This window comes from Anomaloglossus baeobatrachus, chromosome 1, assembly GCF_048569485.1.
Source record: "Anomaloglossus baeobatrachus isolate aAnoBae1 chromosome 1, aAnoBae1.hap1, whole genome shotgun sequence".
Classification (NCBI taxonomy): domain Eukaryota; kingdom Metazoa; phylum Chordata; class Amphibia; order Anura; family Aromobatidae; genus Anomaloglossus; species Anomaloglossus baeobatrachus.
In genome coordinates, this window is record NC_134353.1 from 503,531,981 (window position 1) to 503,550,720 (window position 18,740).

The following is an 18,740-nucleotide window of genomic DNA, read 5'->3' on the forward strand; positions in this document are numbered from 1 at the left end:
GACACCCCATACTTTGCACTGACGAGGGGCAAGCACCCCAAAACACCGTGTCTGCAAATTGGGATTCTGATCTGGCATATATATCCTAAGTTATATGTAAAGGATTGTTAAAAATCCAAATTTAACTTTTAGGATCGCTACTTCCAATAGGTGGCGCTGCGCTAGAGTTTGTCTCCTGTCCTGGAGAGACAATTGGCATGTTACTCTATTATGATAGGCAGCACTGGCTTTTAGTCTAACAGGGAACAATTAAAAGGGTTTTCCGATTTACATCGATAGCCTGCTCATAAGGCAGGATGAGGACAGGGGCCCCAGTTTAGATGTAGGTGCAGGTCACGGAGGTGTGATCTTCATCTAACCTGTGGATATGCCATACAAGCCTAAAGGGGCATTACCCCTTTAAAGCACTTTTCACAAACAAAACATAATTGTGTTTTCACAGAAGCCATGATGGATAAGTTAAGATCCATTTGTCAGATCTGGATACAATCCTATTGCATGCTACCCTATTCTGACCATCAAAAATAACTAAAGCCTCATGGCAAAATTGCGAAAGAAATGTGAACAGGGCCTTAAAGGAGGCTTATGGTAGGGTATAACTTACTGATTTTTGGAGGCTCATCCTCTGAGACATAGCGATCCCAAGGAAGGGGCTCTGCTGAGCCCCATTGTGGATGAAGCAATGGTGCACATGCTCAGTCTCCGCTCTATTTGTGGTCAGTGGAACTGTTGGAAATAGCTGAGCTTGTGCTTGGCTTTCTCCAGTGGTCACAAAGACAATAGATAAAGCAATTGTTGAGCGTGCACTTCTCCGCTTATTCAAGACCAGACTCCACAGAGCCCTTTTCTTGGAGATTCTTGAGCCTCATTCTTGGGATTACTGGTGGTCCCAGCACTTGTAGCAGCAGCAATCAGTAAATTATCCCCAATCTTGTAAATAGGGCATAACTTGTGTAACTGGGAAAACTCACGTTGAGTCATAAGATACAGTACTTAGTAGATTCTATTAGGCACAGGATCATTTGCTCATCTTTACACAGGACCTGATTTTTAAAAGGGTTTTCGATAAAGAAAACTTCATACATCGCCCCCTAGGGTCACTGGACGGCTGAATAGCGATGGAGATGACAGTGATCTTCCTTCTGGCTTCTACTTCCTATAAACAGGCCTATAGCCAGAAAGTAAAAGTTTCCATCCCACTCCTCAACATCAACCCAGTCCTTCAGCAAAGTACTGCACCTAGAACTCTGATCCTGATATAATGTCAAAGGTGTGATTTAAAGATTTTATAGGACACTAACCAGGTTCTGACCCTTATATTCTAGTTGCAGCATATTTTTTTTTTTTTTTACAGGCAAGTTATATTATAAATGTCCTTAGCAGTAAAAGGTTTACCAACCTTTTAAACCTTTTTTTTTTTAATTGCCCCATACATCTGAAAAAAAAAAAAAAACAGCTTTGCGTATAGCTGCAATGCAAACAATTGTGTCTCCATGGTAACAGACTACAAGTAAACTACAGTGATGGCCAAAAGTATTGGCACCCCTGCAATTCTGTCAGAGAATACTCAGTTTCTTCCTGAAAATGATTGCAATCACAAATTCTTTGGTATTATCATCTCCATTTATTTTGCTTGCAATGAAAAAACACAAAAGAGAATGAAACAAAAATCAAATCATTGATCATTTCACACAAAACTCCAAAAATGGGCCAGACAAAAGTATTGGCACCCTTCGCCTAATACTTGGTTGCACAACCTATAGCCAAAATAACTGCGAACAACCGCTTCCGGTAACCATCAATGAGTTTCTTACAATGCTCTGCTGGAATTTTAGACCATTCTTCTTTGGCAAACTGCTCCAGGTCCCTGAGATTTGAAGGGTGACTTCTCCAAACTGCCATTTTGAGATCTCTCCACAGGTGTTCTATGGGATTCAGGTCTGGACTCATTGCTGGCCACCTTAGTAGTCTCCAGTGCTTTCTCTCAAACCATTTTCTAGTGCTTTTTGAAGTGTGTTTTGGGTCATTGTCCTGCTGGAAGACCCATGACCTCTGAGGGAGACCCAGCTTTCTCACACTGGGCCCTATATTATGCTGCAAAATGTGTTGGTAGTCTTCAGACTTCATAATGTCATGCACACGGTCAAGCAGTCCAGTGCCAGAGGCAGCAAAGCAACCCCCAAAACATCAGGGAACCTCCGCCATGTTTGACTGTAGGGACCGTGTTCTTTTCTTTGAATGCCTCTTTTTTTTCTTCCGGTAAACTCTATGTTGATGGCTTTTCCCAAAAAGCTCTACTTTTGTCTCATCTGACCAGAGAACATTCTTCCAAAACGTTTTAGGCTTTCTCAGGTAAGTTTTGGCAAATTCCAGCCAGGCTTTTTTATGTCTCAGGGTAAGAAGTGGGGTCTTCCTGGGTATCCTACCATACAGTCCTTTTTCATTCAGATGCTGACGGATAGTACGGGTTGACAATGTTGTACCCTCGGACTGCAGGGCAGCTTGAACTTGTTTGGATGTTAGTCGAGGTTCTTTATCCACCATCCGCACAATCTTGCGTTGAAATCTCTCGTCAATTTTTATTTTCCTTCCACATCTAGGGAGGTGATCCACAGTGCCATGCGCTTTACACTTCTTGATGACACTGCGCACCGTAGACACAGGAACTTTCAGGTCTTTGGAGATGGACTTGTAGCCTTGAGATTGCTCATGCCTCCTCACAATTTGGAGTCTCAAGTCCTCAGACAGTTCTTTGGTCTTCTTTCTTTTCTCCATGCTCAATGTGGTACACATAAGGACACAGGACAGAGCTTGAGTCAACTTTAATCCATGTCAACTGGCTACAGTGTGATTTAGTTATTGCCAACACCTGTTAGGTGCCACAGGTAAGTTACAGGTGCTGTTAATTACACAAATTAGAGATGCATCACATGATTTTTCAAACAGTGCCAATACTTTTGTCCACCCCTTTTTTATGTTTGGTGTAGAATTATATCCAATTTGACTTTGACATATTTTGTTTTTTTTTTTCATTGACGACAAATTAAATGAAGATTGCAATCACAAATTCTTTGGTATTATTATCATTTTCAGGAAGAAACAGAGTATTCTCTGATAGAATTGCAGGGGTGCCAATACTTTTGGCCAGCACTGTATGAAGTCTGATCCTGCAGTCTTACTCTTCTGTTGTTTACTTCTTACTAACATGAATATAGACGGTTAAAAGGATGTAAGGCACAAATGGAAGGGAGTATTCGGGTGTGTACATGAGGCTGATGTGAACTCATCAGATGTATTAAAATGCATGTGTGGCCTGAAACTGTCTCCAAATGACTTACAATTGCAGATGTCGCAATAGGTTCAACCTGCAGAAAATCTGGAACAAATCCATAGAAGTTTGAAGATTTTAAGCACCATGCTCATAAGTACTCATATGATACGGGTTTTTTCTATGTGAAACACACACTAAAAATCCCCCATATGTGCATATGACAGAGGTGCAGTAAAGAGAAGGTAAAAATAGTAAATGCCCCCAGACTATTTCCATGAAGCTTAAAGGGAACCTGTCACCAGATTTGGTGACTATAAGCTGCGGCCACCACCAGTGGGCTCTTATATACAGCATTCTAACATGCTGTATATAAGAGCCCAGGCCGCTGTGTAGAACATAAAAATCACTTTATCATACTCACCTAAGGGGGCGGTGCAGACTGCTCGGACAGGTGTCTGTTCTCTGGTACCGAAGCCTCTTCTTTCGGCCATCTTTGTCCTCCTTCTTCTGAAGCCTGGCTACGTCATCTACACTCGCCAGCATTGAGGTCCTGCGCAGGCGCACTACAATACTTTGATCTGCCCTACTCAGGGACGATCAAAGTGCGCCTGCGCAGGACCTCAATGCCGGCCTATGTGAATGACGTAGAACGTGTCATGCACTGTTTATATTCCTGATAGTCGTCCAATGTAAACAGACTGTCAATCACCAAAACATGTGTTTATCAGGCAAAATGATTTCGAAGCTTGCTTAAAAATAATTCTCGGCAGCACATTATCCCTTGTAAAGAACACATTCTTCCGAAAAAAAATGATCGCCTACGTGCATAAAACGATTTAATACTAGTTGATCTGAGTGCATTGGAAGCGAGGTCTGCCTGTCTAGTGACCGCCAAACAAAGAGCAGATTGGCATTTAATGGCCACCATGTCTAGAGTAAACCTAGCATTACACACAGAGCCATCTTTTTGAGATGTAGAACAAATGTATGCCTGTCACTGACCTGATGTTATTTACACAATCTTCATGTGCTTCTGATAAGGTCTTTATGTGCTTTGAAGACAGGGGGTCAAATAGTAGGACTTCTGTTTGTTCACATGCAACTGTCAGTACAGAGCTGAAAAAAAATAAAGAAAAAAAGCATCAGATATAGAATATGGTAAATCATATGAGTAGCATACATGAACGGCAGGATCAGATCTGGTGATTGATTTCCTGATTGAGGGAAATATCCATCAGAACCAGAAAAGTAGGATACTGGCGAGAAGGATACCAAATCACACAAGCCTCTTAAGGGTGCTTTACACGCTACGACATCGCTAGCAATCTCGTTAACGATGTAACACGCCAGATCGCACATGTGACCGGCGCTACAAAAACGACCTGTGTGTGATCTCGGCAGATCGCATCTGCGATCTGGTGTGTCACATCGCTAACGAGATTGCTAGTGATGTCGTAGCGTGTAAAGCACCCTTTATACTGGGGCAATTATTAACAGGGATGAGAACAAATAGCAAACGTGCCACTATAGATTACCCAAATCCTCGCTGTGCCAATTAATCATTATTTCTCTACTAAAAAGCTCCCAGCCTCTGTTAAATAATAACATTATGGCAGCCTGCACCATAACAAGGCAGACTTTATTGTACAAGTATGGTTTTATATAAGACTCATTAAAATTCTATAGGAAAACCTCCAGTAAGCTCCACATAGTAGAGGGCAGTGGCGGCGTGCTCCCCCTGGTGGAGGGCAGTGGCGGCGTGCTCCCCCTGGTGGAGGGCAGTGGCGGCGTGCTCCCCCTGGTGGAGGGCACTGGCGGCGTGCTCCCCCTGGTGGAGGGCACTGGCGGCGTGCTCCCCCTGGTGGAGGGCACTGGCGGCGTGCTCCCCCTGGTGGAGGGCAGTGGCGGCGTGCTCCCCCTGGTGGAGGGCAGTGGCGGCGTGCTCCCCCTGGTGGAGGGCAGTGGCGGCGTGCTCCCCCTGGTGGAGGGAAGCGGCGGCGTGCTCCCCCTGGTGGAGGGAAGCGGCGGCGTGCTCCCCCTGGTGGAGGGAAGCGGCGGCGTGCTCCCCCTGGTGGAGGGCAGCGGCGGCGTGCTCCCCCTGGTGGAGGGCAGTGGCGGCGTGCTCCCCCTGGTGGAGGGCACTGGCGGCGTGCTCCCCCTGGTGGAGGGCACTGGCGGCGTGCTCCCCCTGGTGGAGGGCACTGGCGGCGTGCTCCCCCTGGTGGAGGGCAGTGGCGGCGTGCTCCCCCTGGTGGAGGGCAGTGGCGGCGTGCTCCCCCTGGTGGAGGGCAGTGGCGGCGTGCTCCCCCTGGTGGAGGGCAGTGGCGGCGTGCTCCCCCTGGTGGAGGGAAGCGGCGGCGTGCTCCCCCTGGTGGAGGGAAGCGGCGGCGTGCTCCCCCTGGTGGAGGGAAGCGGCGGCGTGCTCCCCCTGGTGGAGGGAAGCGGCGGCGTGCTCCCCCTGGTGGAGGGCAGCGGCGGCGTGCTCCCCCTGGTGGAGGGCAGCGGCGGCGTGCTCCCCCTGGTGGAGGGCAGCGGCGGCGTGCTCCCCCTGGTGGAGGGCAGTGGCGGCGTGCTCCCCCTGGTGGAGGGTAACGGCGTGCTGCTCCTCCAAGTGGAGGGCAGAAGATTGTCATGTAACCATTTAGTGACCTTAAGCAGAGTTAAAACCCCAGTCAGTATAAAGATATATCTGTGTAAAATTTCTAACTTCTTTATAATTAGTCTGTACGCAGGACACTGAACTCCCTGGTGTGTAAGGTCCAAAATATACAAATGCATGCAGAAATAAATACTTTATTGCTATGCAATCCAAACAACATGCCAGTCATGAATTCCATAGTGTTATGTGTAATAGTGCACAAAGGTGGTATCCCGCTAGCACACTTGTTTTCTATATGGACGGGGCTTGTCTGATTTAGAGAAAAAAAAACAAAACACCCAAAACATTCTAAAAAGACCCAAAAAGTGAATTCTAAAATAATAAAAGGAGGTTCCCCTGCCCAGCTCCCTCAACTATAAACCAGAGCAAAGGCAGCTCGGGAAAAATATACCCCACGCGGGAAGACTGCGCATATACCATATTGTGCAAACTTTGTAGGCAGGTCTGGGGAAGTAAAATAAGGGTATGTTCATACAGAGGGTTTACAGCAGCATTTTATTCTACATGAAAAATGATACACATTACACGTTTTCATGCACTCATTTCACAAGGTAATCATGTACTTTGCTGCAAAACACTGCCTTTTTCCCAACTACCCAAAAAAAGCAGCAAAAACTGCGTGTGAATGTACCCCTGAGAATGCGTTAATAAATGAAGTGATAAAAATAAACTATCAATTAATAAAACGCAAAGTGAATGCACAAAAGAGAAATGTAGGTCACATCAACACTTGGCGTCACCACCCTTTCATCAAAGTCTCTGGAGTCAGTCTGGGGACACAAAGAGACAGGCTTTGCACGCGTCTACAGTCACTGAAGATCTGTGGTTAGTTCTCCAAGATGTTTGGAACAATCTTCCTGCATAGATTCTACCAGAGCTGTGTACAAGTGGACCTAGAAGAATTGATACTTCGTTGCTGAAGGCAAGAAGCGGTCACATCAAATATCGACATGATTTACATTTCTCTCTTGTTCATACACTATTAAAGGGAACCAAACATCGGGATTTTCGTGTATAACGTGCAGCCAGTACTGGCACTATCAGGCACAGGCTGTACATACCATTAGTGGGCAGCTCGGGTGTTTAGTCAGTGAAATCCAACTTTATAAAGTTTGAAAATTCATGCACTTTTTGATTGACGTGCGCACCTCTCTGCTAATGTCCGGGCGGGTTATGCACTTGTATCCCTGCCCCCCCGCCGCCTGTTCCTCCCTCCCTCTGGCCGTATGTAAATTTCTAATCTTCAGTTACACGGCGTCTGATTTACCACCTGCGCATAGCGCTCATTTCTGGCGCCATGTTTCTGGTCTGCAGCCCACAGTATTATGGTGCATGAGAGGGCGGCGCATGCGCCCTCGCTTCTTCATATCTGTTGTGACTGCAGGAGCGCGCACGGTCACAACAGGACTGGAAAACAGATGATCTTACCGATTAGCTGCAGCAGACGATATCGTAGCAGACGTCTGCTGCAGCTAATCAGGGTAAGATTAGCTATTCTCCAGTCCTGTTGTGACCACGCACGCTCCTGCGGTCACAACAGATCTGAAGAAGCGAGGGCGCATGCGCCGCCCTCTCATGCGCCGTCCTCTCATGCACCATAACTGTGGGCTTCAGAAACATGGCGCCGGAGATAAGCGCTATGCGCAGGCGCTGACTCAGACGCCATGTAACAGAAAATTAGAAATTTACATACGGCCAGTGAAAGGGAGAAACAGGCGGCGGGGGGGCGGGGATACACGTGCATAACCCGCCCGGACATTATCTGGAGAGGTGCACACGTCAGTCAAAAAGTGCTTGAATTTTCAAACTTTATAAAGTTGAATTTCACTGCCTAAACACCCGAGCTGCCCCCTGATGGTATGTACACACTGTGCCTGATAGTGCCAGTACTGCACTGGCTGCACCTTATATAGGAAAATGCTGATGTTTGGTTCCCTTTAACACCGCCATTTATGAAAGCATTCCTACTGTGCAGCATTTTCCCACTGCTGCCTAAAAACGTTTGTGCAGCATCGTATGTACACTATATGGACAGCCCTCTGATATCAATGAGAACTGTGTAAGGTTTCAATGTCCCTGCTGTGAGGATGTAAAAATGTCACCCTGCGACTAGGAATCATGTACCAGTACATAGGGTTATACCTAGTGATGGGCGAGCACTAAAATGCTTAAATGAGCGCTACTCAATTCGAGATGATCAGACGCTTAGATGAGCTTGACGGGAGTAATAAGAATTATGGAAAGTCCATGACTGGTCTGTTCAGGGCTCTGACCGGCTCTCCCCGGGGGCCTGCACACATCATGCAGTGAAGCGAGCCTGTGCTTTGTGGTCGTTGTTTCATGGATGGAATATCAGACATGACACTCAGCCAAGCTCCGTGAGTACCAGAGCACCCTGATGCTCGATCGAGTAACAAGCAGTGCTGCGAACACTCGCTCAGCACTAGTTATTGCATTTGTTCCCAATGTGTCTCAGAACTATTAGACAGGTAGTTGCCACCTACCAGCCTGTTGTGCACGAAGCCATCATCCGCCGTCACAGAGCGCTCCTTTTGGGGTTTCAGTGGCTTCTGCTGACGTCGTTTCAATAGGGCAACTCTTTGTTATGCTCTTCTCTGTCGACAGCCGGCTTCATGCTGATTGACAACCGCCTCCCCGCTGCCTAACTGGAAGAAGCCAGCTGTCAATCAGCATGAAGCTGGCAGCTATGACCTGTTGACAAAGCAAAGTGGGGAAAAAAGAGCTGCTCTGTTGACAGGGAGCAGCTGAATCACCAGCAGGAGTCAGTGTCGGATACGTCAGGTAGGTACCTACCTCTGTTAGCAACTACCTGCCTGTTTTTTTGTTTTACAATGTACCATAAAAACTAAGTGCCAGACCCCCCCTTTAAAGGACGGAATCCTCCTACAAGGGGGCTGTCTCACCGTTAATCTTCAGGAACGCCCTGCGCTTGCACCATCCTGGCACTGCTGGCCTGACGGTGTGCTCTGCACTATTACAAGCAGAGGCACTGAAGATACACTCTATAGGAAAGAGCTTGTAAGCACTGCGCTCATCGCCCAGACCAGCACCTGATGCCAGACTGTAGAGATGGCCGATTCCCTCACGATGCGTGACTATACAATTACACACCCCTGTTCTCAGGAACGCTGAACGTCTTTTAGTAACATGTAATCTGAACCTTGTTTGTTCTCACAATGATATTATGAGGAGCACGTCTCAGTGCTGAGCGATGATGCTGATAAGTACAGTGGACTGCAGTGATTGGCTGCAGCGGTCGTGTGCATTGTTGGGGTGATCTCACCGCTGCAGACTGACAGAGAAGGCATGTATGTAATTGGTATTGTACAGGTATGTGTGATGCGCTGCTCTTACCCATCCGGGGAATACTCCAGGTTAAACACTGCTCCATGAGTCCTTGTGCTCAGATTCACAGAGTCCGCGGGCTGAATGGAGCGGTACAGACTGGTCATAGCCCAGTAATTGTCCCGGGCTGGGTCCACACACAGACCCCGGCCCAGGCATCTGCCTTTCAGCCAGTAAAACAAGCTCCCGACAGAACTGTCCGCACAGGTGGTGACGCTGTCAGTGGTCGGCTCCGCAGGGGCGGGGCTAGTCGGCTCTGCGCTGGGCTGCGGTTCCTCCTCTCTGTCATCACTGACATCTTCATCCGCGGGGTCCTCCGGCCTCTCGTCCCTTGTGCCGCTCATTCTCCCGCCTTCCCGCCGCTGGAGCCGCACTGCTATGGTGTCCGGAGCCTGGGAGGTGGCGCGGTGCACAGGAGCATGGCCGCTGCGCCTTCCCCGCTACTTCGCTCGTGTTGGAGAGCCGACGTTACCAGTCCAGGCTTCTCGCTGATCGTATGATGCGCCGCTCGCAAAGGGGGCGGGGGCCTTACTACGTCATCACATCGCGCCGATACCAGATGCCCGACTTTCCGAGCACTATATGCAGGCCATGGGGTCTATTTCCACCCGTGTGCCGGCACCACTGCATATGTGTCCGCGCACACAAGAAGTACGGCATGGTATCGATAATACTAGTATGGTTCCGTTGCCCAAAACAAACATGGCCGAACAAGTACTTCCGGTGCTGGCTGTGGACTCTGACGTCACGGAGTGTTCTGCAGCCGCTGATTTGTTGCACAGGACGGTCTTCAGCGGGGAATAGTAGAGCAAATATTCGTCTGCAGCTATGCCTTCATCTCACATTCCTCCATAGTAACCTGCAGAACGGCAAGAAACTGGAAAATAACCGCAGTTCTCAAGAACACCAGAAGTTCACTGACTGCATAGCAAGGAGAGCATGAGGGACATCTACTGGTCAATCTGGAGAACTACACATGTGCCTGCATCAATGGAGCACACTAGTGGGACTACACCTGGGAGGGCTGAACAAAGGGAAAAGCTATTCAAACCTACAATGCTGTCACTGCATAAAAGATACAGTATACAAAGACCAAAAGACCACACGGTGACCATATCGTGGTATATGGCAGTCCTGGAGACCATACAACAATACGGAATATGTACTGACTCACAGCTGGTGTCCTTTCACTTATCCCATCTTCTCCGTCTGGCCCAGACCAGCGTGACAACTACTCCCAGCCATTACTCATCTGAGTTCACAACAGAGACACATTTAGAGGCAGTCGGACAGCCCAAACTGGCAATATAAACTAAGCACATCGCCTTACAGGGCATACACCTATAACAATCATATCTCTAATGTTCTAGTTGCTGCCTCCATGCTGCAGAAACTAAAGAGTAATAAACATATGCTAATTAGGATGCTTGGTGTACGCCTACTTAGTGCACTCTTCCGCCCACTGTTTTTGCATGTTTCCACCTCCTTCACTAATGATTGACAGCACTGGCGTTCCTGAGTTTTCTCTGCAGACAGTGATCACTGCTCCAAGCACCCTTGTGGCGCCCCTGAGTACATCAGGGTGCTACAGGGTACTGCATCCTTACCCAGGGTGCAGGGCCTACCCCCCATGGTTCCAGGTTCCTAAGAAATCGGTATCACTACCATCAGCACCACAAATCCCAATCAACACCTCACATCATGTCCTGTCAGACACACCAGTGGGTTGGTCTAGCTGGAAAAGGGCCACCCACCTAGAGGTCAGGCAGACTGGTGGGAGGGAGGAAGCAAGAGAGTAGTGAGAGCTCTCAAAGAGAGAGGAGCTGGGAGATAGTGAGCTCCCGGGGAGCTAGACCGAGGTTGGGTCGCAGATGGTGGTCCGGGACCTGAGGAGTCGGGGACCAGTGGCAGTGACATTGGAAAGGGATGCAACAGACATAGTGTAGGAGGACTGTCGGCACCAGCAAGCCCAAAAGAAACTGACCAGTACCGAGCACGACGGGGTACAGGTCCCTAGGTCAGGAGCCGATTCAACATCCTGACAATTAACCTGCAGAGGAAGAAGACCTTCAGGGACCTTTCTACAGAGCTCAGAGATTGAGGCATCACCACAACGAGGGGGACAGGGTTTTCCAGCCAAAAAGCAGCCCACTGAAGTCCCAAGTGCCAGCCCTTAAGATCACAGCTACACTTCACAAAGTGAGCGGGGCCCTGACAGCTTCAAGCCACGGGGCCACAAACAGACAACTAAATTGTGCACGGAGGTAGGCTCCGGATTGCCAAGTGACTGGGAGCAGTGACTGTGGCACACAGAGAACTTGGTTTTCTTGCAGCGTGTGTGTCGCCTTTATAATCCTCATCTAGCACCACAACTATCCAAAGTGAGTACTCTGAACCCCTGCACCCTGCTCTACCAAGCAACCACCAACACCCCTGAGCCCGGGGCCATCCCTATCTGTGGAGGGACTAACATCAAGCTTCTTAACTCCATCTGCCCCGGTACTCCTTACAGCAGTGGTGGTACTCCCATTACCACAACCCACAGGTGGCATCACAAACTTCTCCCCTGTAAATACCCCCTTTTCACGGATCAAAGTGTCCGCCAACCCGGGTCTGGGCCCCTTGAACCACCACGATATCGAATCCAAGCAGCCCGATCAATACCGGGGCGGTACACCTTGAATCTTATTTGGCGTCACGAACAGGATAAGGACTGGACCCATTAGACCGGGTGACGTGCGCCTTGCAGAAATGTTCCAAACTGTGCTGTGACTGTCCGTTTGAATTGCCGGCATTTTGACGCCATTTTGGCGCCTGAAGGCAACAACTGCGCCATCATTCCTAGCAAAAGGGCGCAATGCCGAAGCCCCGCCCCTCGTCCAGAAAGCGCGGCCGGTAACCGGTAGTGGCCGGACCCGGAAGTTCCCAGTGATCCCCTGTTCCAGAGAGGTCGGTGACGAAAACTAAGGGGCAGCAGGAAGATGTCGGCACCGGATGATGGGAGCGTAGTTGCGCTTCCCCCGCCAGATGAAGGTAATGCGGACGCAGCAAGAGCCTCTCCGGTCACACGAGCGGCAGCGCCCATAATGCCACTGAAAGAGGAGATGGCCAGCGGTGATGAACCGTCCGCGGTGGCCGCGGATGTCGATCAAGTCATTCTGTAATACTTATATATGTTCTGAGGATTTCGATAGCGTAGGGCAATGACAATCAGAGACGAGTTCTTGGTACAAGATATTTTATAATATGTAACCACGGATACACAACGGAAAACACAGCAGTACAAATACACACAATACTTTCCCAAAACGGAGCGAAGGGAATTCCCGGGGCCACGCACCGGACTCCCCCAGGGAGACCACCAGAGCGAACCCCTATACAGGGACTGTCCGGCAATCACCCCGGAAGGCCTAAATGCGCAGCAGCCGGGACACAAGGGGCAAACGGTAAAAGTCCAGGAGTGTCCGTACGGGATGAATGTCCAGAGTGGTTACGAACCAGAGAGAACCGGGCAGAGTGCTAACCGAAGATGGCAGACGGAATCCGGGCACAACTTGAGAAACCGGGTAAGGTCCAGAGTCGGTCGGTCGGTAGTCTTTAGGAGGATCCAAAGGCTAACAGGATTAGCAGCAGCAAAGCAGGAGCACACAGCAAGCAGTATACTCAGGCACTGGACTAGGTTTAGAGGCGGCCTTTTAAGCAGCTGGACAGGAAGTAGGGCAACAGAACAGTAAACTCCATGTTAACTGAGGGCAAGCTTTTTCAACAGAGAACTGGAAAACCCGGAAACCTGACATTACTCCCCCCCCCCAGAGACGGCCTCAGGACGGATCAGGGCCTGGCTTGTCCGGGAAACGTTGATGAAACTGAGCAATCTTCCGGGGTGCCCGAATGTTACCCACCGGTTCCCAGGAATCGTCCTCGGGGGCGTACCCCTGCCAACGTACCAGATACTGAAGCCGACGACGATGGAGCCGGGAGTCAATAATGTCCTCAACCACGAACTGCTCCTCGCCGTCGACCATCACAGGCGGAGGAGGAGGCACAACACGACCATGAAACGTATTAGGGGAAACGGGTTTGAGGAGAGACACATGAAAGACCGGGTGTACCTTTAGATGGTGCGGTAACCGTAGCCGACAGGCCACAGGGCTCACGATCCCGGTGATCTTAAACGGACCGATGAATTTTTGTCCCAGCTTCTGCGAAGGAACACCCAATCTCAGGTTTTTGGTGGATAACCATACAGAGTCCCCTACCTTGTACATGGGTGCCGGTTTCCGGTGAGTGTCTGCCGACCTCTTGTAACGCTCCTGGGCCGTAGCCACGGTGTCCTTTAGAACCTCCAGATTTTGTCGTAGTTCTGTCAATCTGTCCTCCACCGCTGGCACCGAAACCGCAACCGGTGACCTAGGCAAAATAGTCGGATGGTAACCCAGGTTAGCGAAAAAGGGCGTTACCTTAGTGGAGCTGCTCTGAGTGTTGTTGTAGGAGAACTCCGCCAACGGAAGCATCTTCAACCAATCGTCTTGGAGATGGCTGACATAACAGCGAAGGTATTGTTCCAGGGTTTGATTTGTCCGCTCGGTTTGCCCATTTGTCTGAGGATGGTATGCAGAAGACAAACAGACATCAATCTGGAGTGCCGTACAAAACCCCTTCCAGAATCTAGACGTGAACTGCACGCCCCGATCGGAGATGATCTCGTCTGGTACCCCATGCAATCGGAATACGTTCTGGATAACCAAATCCACTGTCTCTGCGGCTGAGGGAAGACCGGTACACGGAATGAAGTGAGCAGCTTTAGTCAATCGATCCACCACCACTAAAATGGTATTATGCCCGCCTGAGACTGGCAACTCCACAATAAAATCCATGGAGATAGACCCCCAAGGGCGAGATGGCACGGGTAACGGTTGGAGGAGTCCCGTAGGAGCCACACGAGGGACCTTGCACCGGGCACAAACCACACATGAGTGGACATAGTCCTTCACGTCCTTTAAACAGGTAGGCCACCAGAAAAACCGGCTCAGAAATTCCTGCGTCTTCTGTACCCCCCTATGACCGGCCAACACGGAGTCATGAACCAACTTGAGAACCCGAAGTCTTACGGCCTCCGGGACATAAATGCGTCGCTCTCTCAACCACACACCATTCCGAAGAACAAGAGTTACATCATTCGGGGGGGCGGCAAGAAATACGTCACCATCATAGGCCAGCTTGATGTCCTTCCACAAGTCCTGGTCCTGGATTACTCCAACGAAATTGGCATCCGATAACACGGTCTGAGACGGGGTTCCAGGCACGGAGTCCACGGCGTGGATTCGGGACAAGGCATCGGCTTTCCCATTACGTGAACCTGGACGGTATGTAACGATAAAATTGAATTGGTTAAGAAATAGGCTCCAACGGGCTTGCCGTGGAGACAGGCACCTGGCAGACTTAAGAAATTCCAGATTACGATGATCCGTGAGTACTATCACTTGCTGTGCGGCTCCCTGTAAGTGGTGTCTCCACTCCTTGAAAGCGGAAATAATCGCCAATAATTCCTTGTCCGCAATGTCATAGTTCCTTTCTGCAGGGGACAACCGGCGGGAAAAGAAGGCACACGGATGCAAGAGACTCTTGTCCCCGGTCCTTTGAGACAGAATGGCCCCTAATGCATAGTCGGAAGCGTCAACCTCCACGATAAAGGGAAGTGCGGGATTCGGATGTACCAATATTGGCGCTGAGGTAAAACATACCTTGAGACGATGGAATGCTTCCTGGGCCTGGGCGGACCACACAAACTTCTGTCCTTTTTTGGTTAACAGAGTGATGGGACGAACAATCTCTGAAAAGTTACGGATAAAGCGTCGGTAAAAGTTGGCAAAACCGACAAAGCGTTGTACCTCTTTGATGTTTCCCGGTTCCGGCCAGTCGAGAATGGCTTGTATCTTGCTAGATTCCATGTTCAGTCCCTGAGGAGAGATGACATAACCTAAGAATTGTATTTGTGAGCAGTGGAACTCGCATTTCTCCAGTTTAATGTACAGATGGTTTTCCCTCAGACGGGTAAGTACGGTCTTAACATGCTCCTGGTGTTCCTGTAAAGAATCAGAAAAGATTAGGATATCGTCCAGATAGATCACCATGAATTGGTCCATGATATCCCTAAAAATATCGTTAACTAGATGTTGAAATGCCGCGGGAGCGTTACAAAGTCCAAAAGGCATCACTAGGTACTCAAAATGTCCGTACCGACATCGGAACGCGGTCTTCCACTCGTCTCCGGGACGTATACGAAGCAGATTATATGCCCCACGGAGGTCTAATTTGGTGAATATTTTTGCCTGTTGGACCCTCTCCAATAGCTCAGGAATCAACGGTAACGGATACCGGTTCCGGATGGTTATCTTATTTAGTTCCCGATAGTCAATACAGGGTCTCAGAGTCCCCTCCTTCTTTTTCACGAAAAAGATGGGTGCCCCTGCGGGTGAGGTAGACGGACGAATAAATCCCTTGGCTAGGCTTTCATCAATATACTCTTTTAGTGCTTCTAGCTCAGGTGCCGCCAACGGGTAGACATGACCAAACGGAATCTCCGCCCCTGGGAGTAAGTCTATGGGGCAATCATACGGTCTATGCGGGGGAAGCCGATCAGCTTTTCTTTTGTCGCATATATCAGCGAAGTCACGGTAAACCGGGGGTAAAACAGGTACCTGTACAGTGCCCTCCGTATTTGATGTTACTGGAACCGGAACAGTTGGACAAATGGTCGGACCACTCTGCGGTGGGAAGGATATTTCTTTGGTCTCCCAATCGATGACGGGATTTGTAGACCGTAGCCACGGAATACCTAAAATAATCGGAAAATGAGGAGAAGAAATTATCATGAAAACAAGGGTCCCCTGCTGACCTGGCTTCATCACGCATTCGAGCGGTACGGTTTCCCGATCCACTGGTCCAGAGATTAACGGAGATCCGTCTACCGTCTCCATGGTAACCGGTGAGGATCTTTGCTGAGTCCGGATACCGTGTTTCCTGGCAAAGGAAGAGTCCATGAAATTTCCCCCTGCCCCAGAGTCTATCATTGCAGAGGTAGGAATTAGCTGTCCCTCCCAACGGATCTGAATGGGGAGTGAGCAATGGGTATATTTCCCCTCTGAGTCCTTCGGTGAGGTAGACATTACCGTCAAGGGAAACACCGCATCCAAGTGTCCACTTGCCTCAGAGATATCGGACTCTTCGTCCGTGTTGTCACACTCTGCCATGGCTGCCAATACCTTATTTGGGCGATTTGGACGTTTCGGGCAGTCGATCAAGAAATGGTCCGATTGACCGCAATAGAAACACAAACGCTCACGGAGCCGGTGTTCACGACGTTCGTTGGTCTCTCGTTTTTGCAGAGAGTCCACTTGCATAGGTACGTCCTCAGCCTCCCGTGGCGTCCTGAGAGCGGGTTCTCTGGAAGGAAACGCAATATTGTTTACACGGTTTACAGCTGCCCATTTTTCCTGTCTACGTTCCGTCAAACGGGTATCAATGCGCACACAGTGCTGGAGAAACAGTTCAAAATCCCCTGGAGATTCGGAACGGGCTAACTCGTCCTTGATGGTACCGGACAAACCTTTTCTGAAAACAGACAATAAGGCATTGTTTCCCCAATCGGTGTCTACCACTAACCTCTTGAACTCAGTGGCGTATTCAATGACAGACCGCTTTCCCTGACGTAAGGAAAGGAGAGCCGCTTCAGCGGTAGCACGGCGATTCGGATCATCAAACATTTGTGCCATTGCATTCAGAAAGTCATCCAGGTGATTCAAACGGATGTCCCGATTCTCTATCATGGGATTAGCCCAAGCCAGTGCTCGTGAGGTTAATAACATGATTATACATAACACTTTGGACCGGTCAGAACGGTAATAATCAGAATGTACATCGAAAAACAGTATACATTGATTAACAAATCCACGGAACTGACTACGATCACCATTGAAACGGAATGGGGGTAACCTAGGCATACCGGCAGTTGATACGGACGTAGTGGGAACGGCTTCCTGAGCCTCCACTCTGACTTGCAAATCCTGTATAGCCGGACCCAGTACCTGGTGATCATGGCCCAGCTGTGCCTCCACATCTCTAAGTTTATTCTGCACTGCCTCCATCTCCTGCTGCAAGGAGTTAATCATGGAGAAGAGCTGATCTACTCGTGTCTCAGTCATTGCCCCAGCGAAATCCTCTCAGTGGCTGCCTGAGTATAATGTAATACTTATATATGTTCTGAGGATTTCGATAGCGTAGGGCAATGACAATCAGAGACGAGTTCTTGGTACAAGATATTTTATAATATGTAACCACGGATACACAACGGAAAACACAGCAGTACAAATAGACACAATACTTTCCCAAAACGGAGCGAAGGGAATTCCCGGGGCCACGCACCGGACTCCCCCAGGGAGACCACCAGAGCGAACCCCTATACAGGGACTGTCCGGCAATCACCCCGGAAGGCCTAAATGCGCAGCAGCCGGGACACAAGGGGCAAACGGTAAAAGTCCAGGAGTGTCCGTACGGGATGAATGTCCAGAGTGGTTACGAACCAGAGAGAACCGGGCAGAGTGCTAACCGAAGATGGCAGACGGAATCCGGGCACAACTTGAGAAACCGGGTAAGGTCCAGAGTCGGTCGGTCGGTAGTCTTTAGGAGGATCCAAAGGCTAACAGGATTAGCAGCAGCAAAGCAGGAGCACACAGCAAGCAGTATACTCAGGCACTGGACTAGGTTTAGAGGCGGCCTTTTAAGCAGCTGGACAGGAAGTAGGGCAACAGAACAGTAAACTCCATGTTAACTGAGGGCAAGCTTTTTCAACAGAGAACTGGAAAACCCGGAAACCTGACACATTCTGATCCTCACCGCCTCGGACCCGGAGGAGACAGACTCCGGCTCCGGCACACCAGAGGAAGCTTGGGTTCCGCGCTTTGGAGAAAACGGCTACCGGATCTCCTTGTCAGCACGTTCGGTGCCAGAGATGCTGGTAGTGGAGCACGAGGAAGAGTCCCCATTATATGAGGAGCCTCCAGCTGACACCCTTGATGTCTGTTACCAATCTGTCGCCACTGCGGCTTGCCAGGACACTTTGCCTGGGTGTGTTCGGGGAACGCCCGACACTAGGGTGCCGGAACCGCTTCTCAGGGCAAAAGTGGTAGCTTAACCTGCATCGCTCCCATCGAGTCGTTAAGAACTTTAAGGTTGGAACATTAAATCTTTGTCTTGTTGCCCTTGTTGAACCTTTTTAATGTGTTTAGTTATAGTAAAAAGGCCACCAGGGACCTGGGTGATGCAAGATGGTCCCAGGGGTCACCGGTGGAGGGCAGCAAGGAAGTTAATGTTTAAAATGTGTATTGTGCCATCCTTGTTGAACCTTTTTATATTGCTCCGTTAAAGATAAAAAGGCCATCAGGG

The 18,740-nt window shown here is 49.5% G+C and overlaps 1 protein-coding gene across 1 annotated transcript in view; it reads right to left on the reverse strand.

The window, feature by feature from the left end:
- The window catches only part of DCAF10 (DDB1 and CUL4 associated factor 10), a 29,565-nt gene extending 19,652 nt beyond the window's left edge, over positions 1 to 9,913 (reverse strand). Inside the window, exons 1-2 of the mRNA XM_075338703.1 lie at positions 9,306 to 9,913; positions 4,274 to 4,387 (exon numbers count right to left, since the gene is read on the reverse strand). Coding sequence (XP_075194818.1) covers positions 4,274 to 4,387; positions 9,306 to 9,640 — 449 coding nt within the window. The 5' untranslated portion in view covers positions 9,641 to 9,913. The remainder of the gene's footprint in view (positions 1 to 4,273; positions 4,388 to 9,305) is intronic.
- Between the last annotated feature and the right edge of the window lie 8,827 nt (positions 9,914 to 18,740).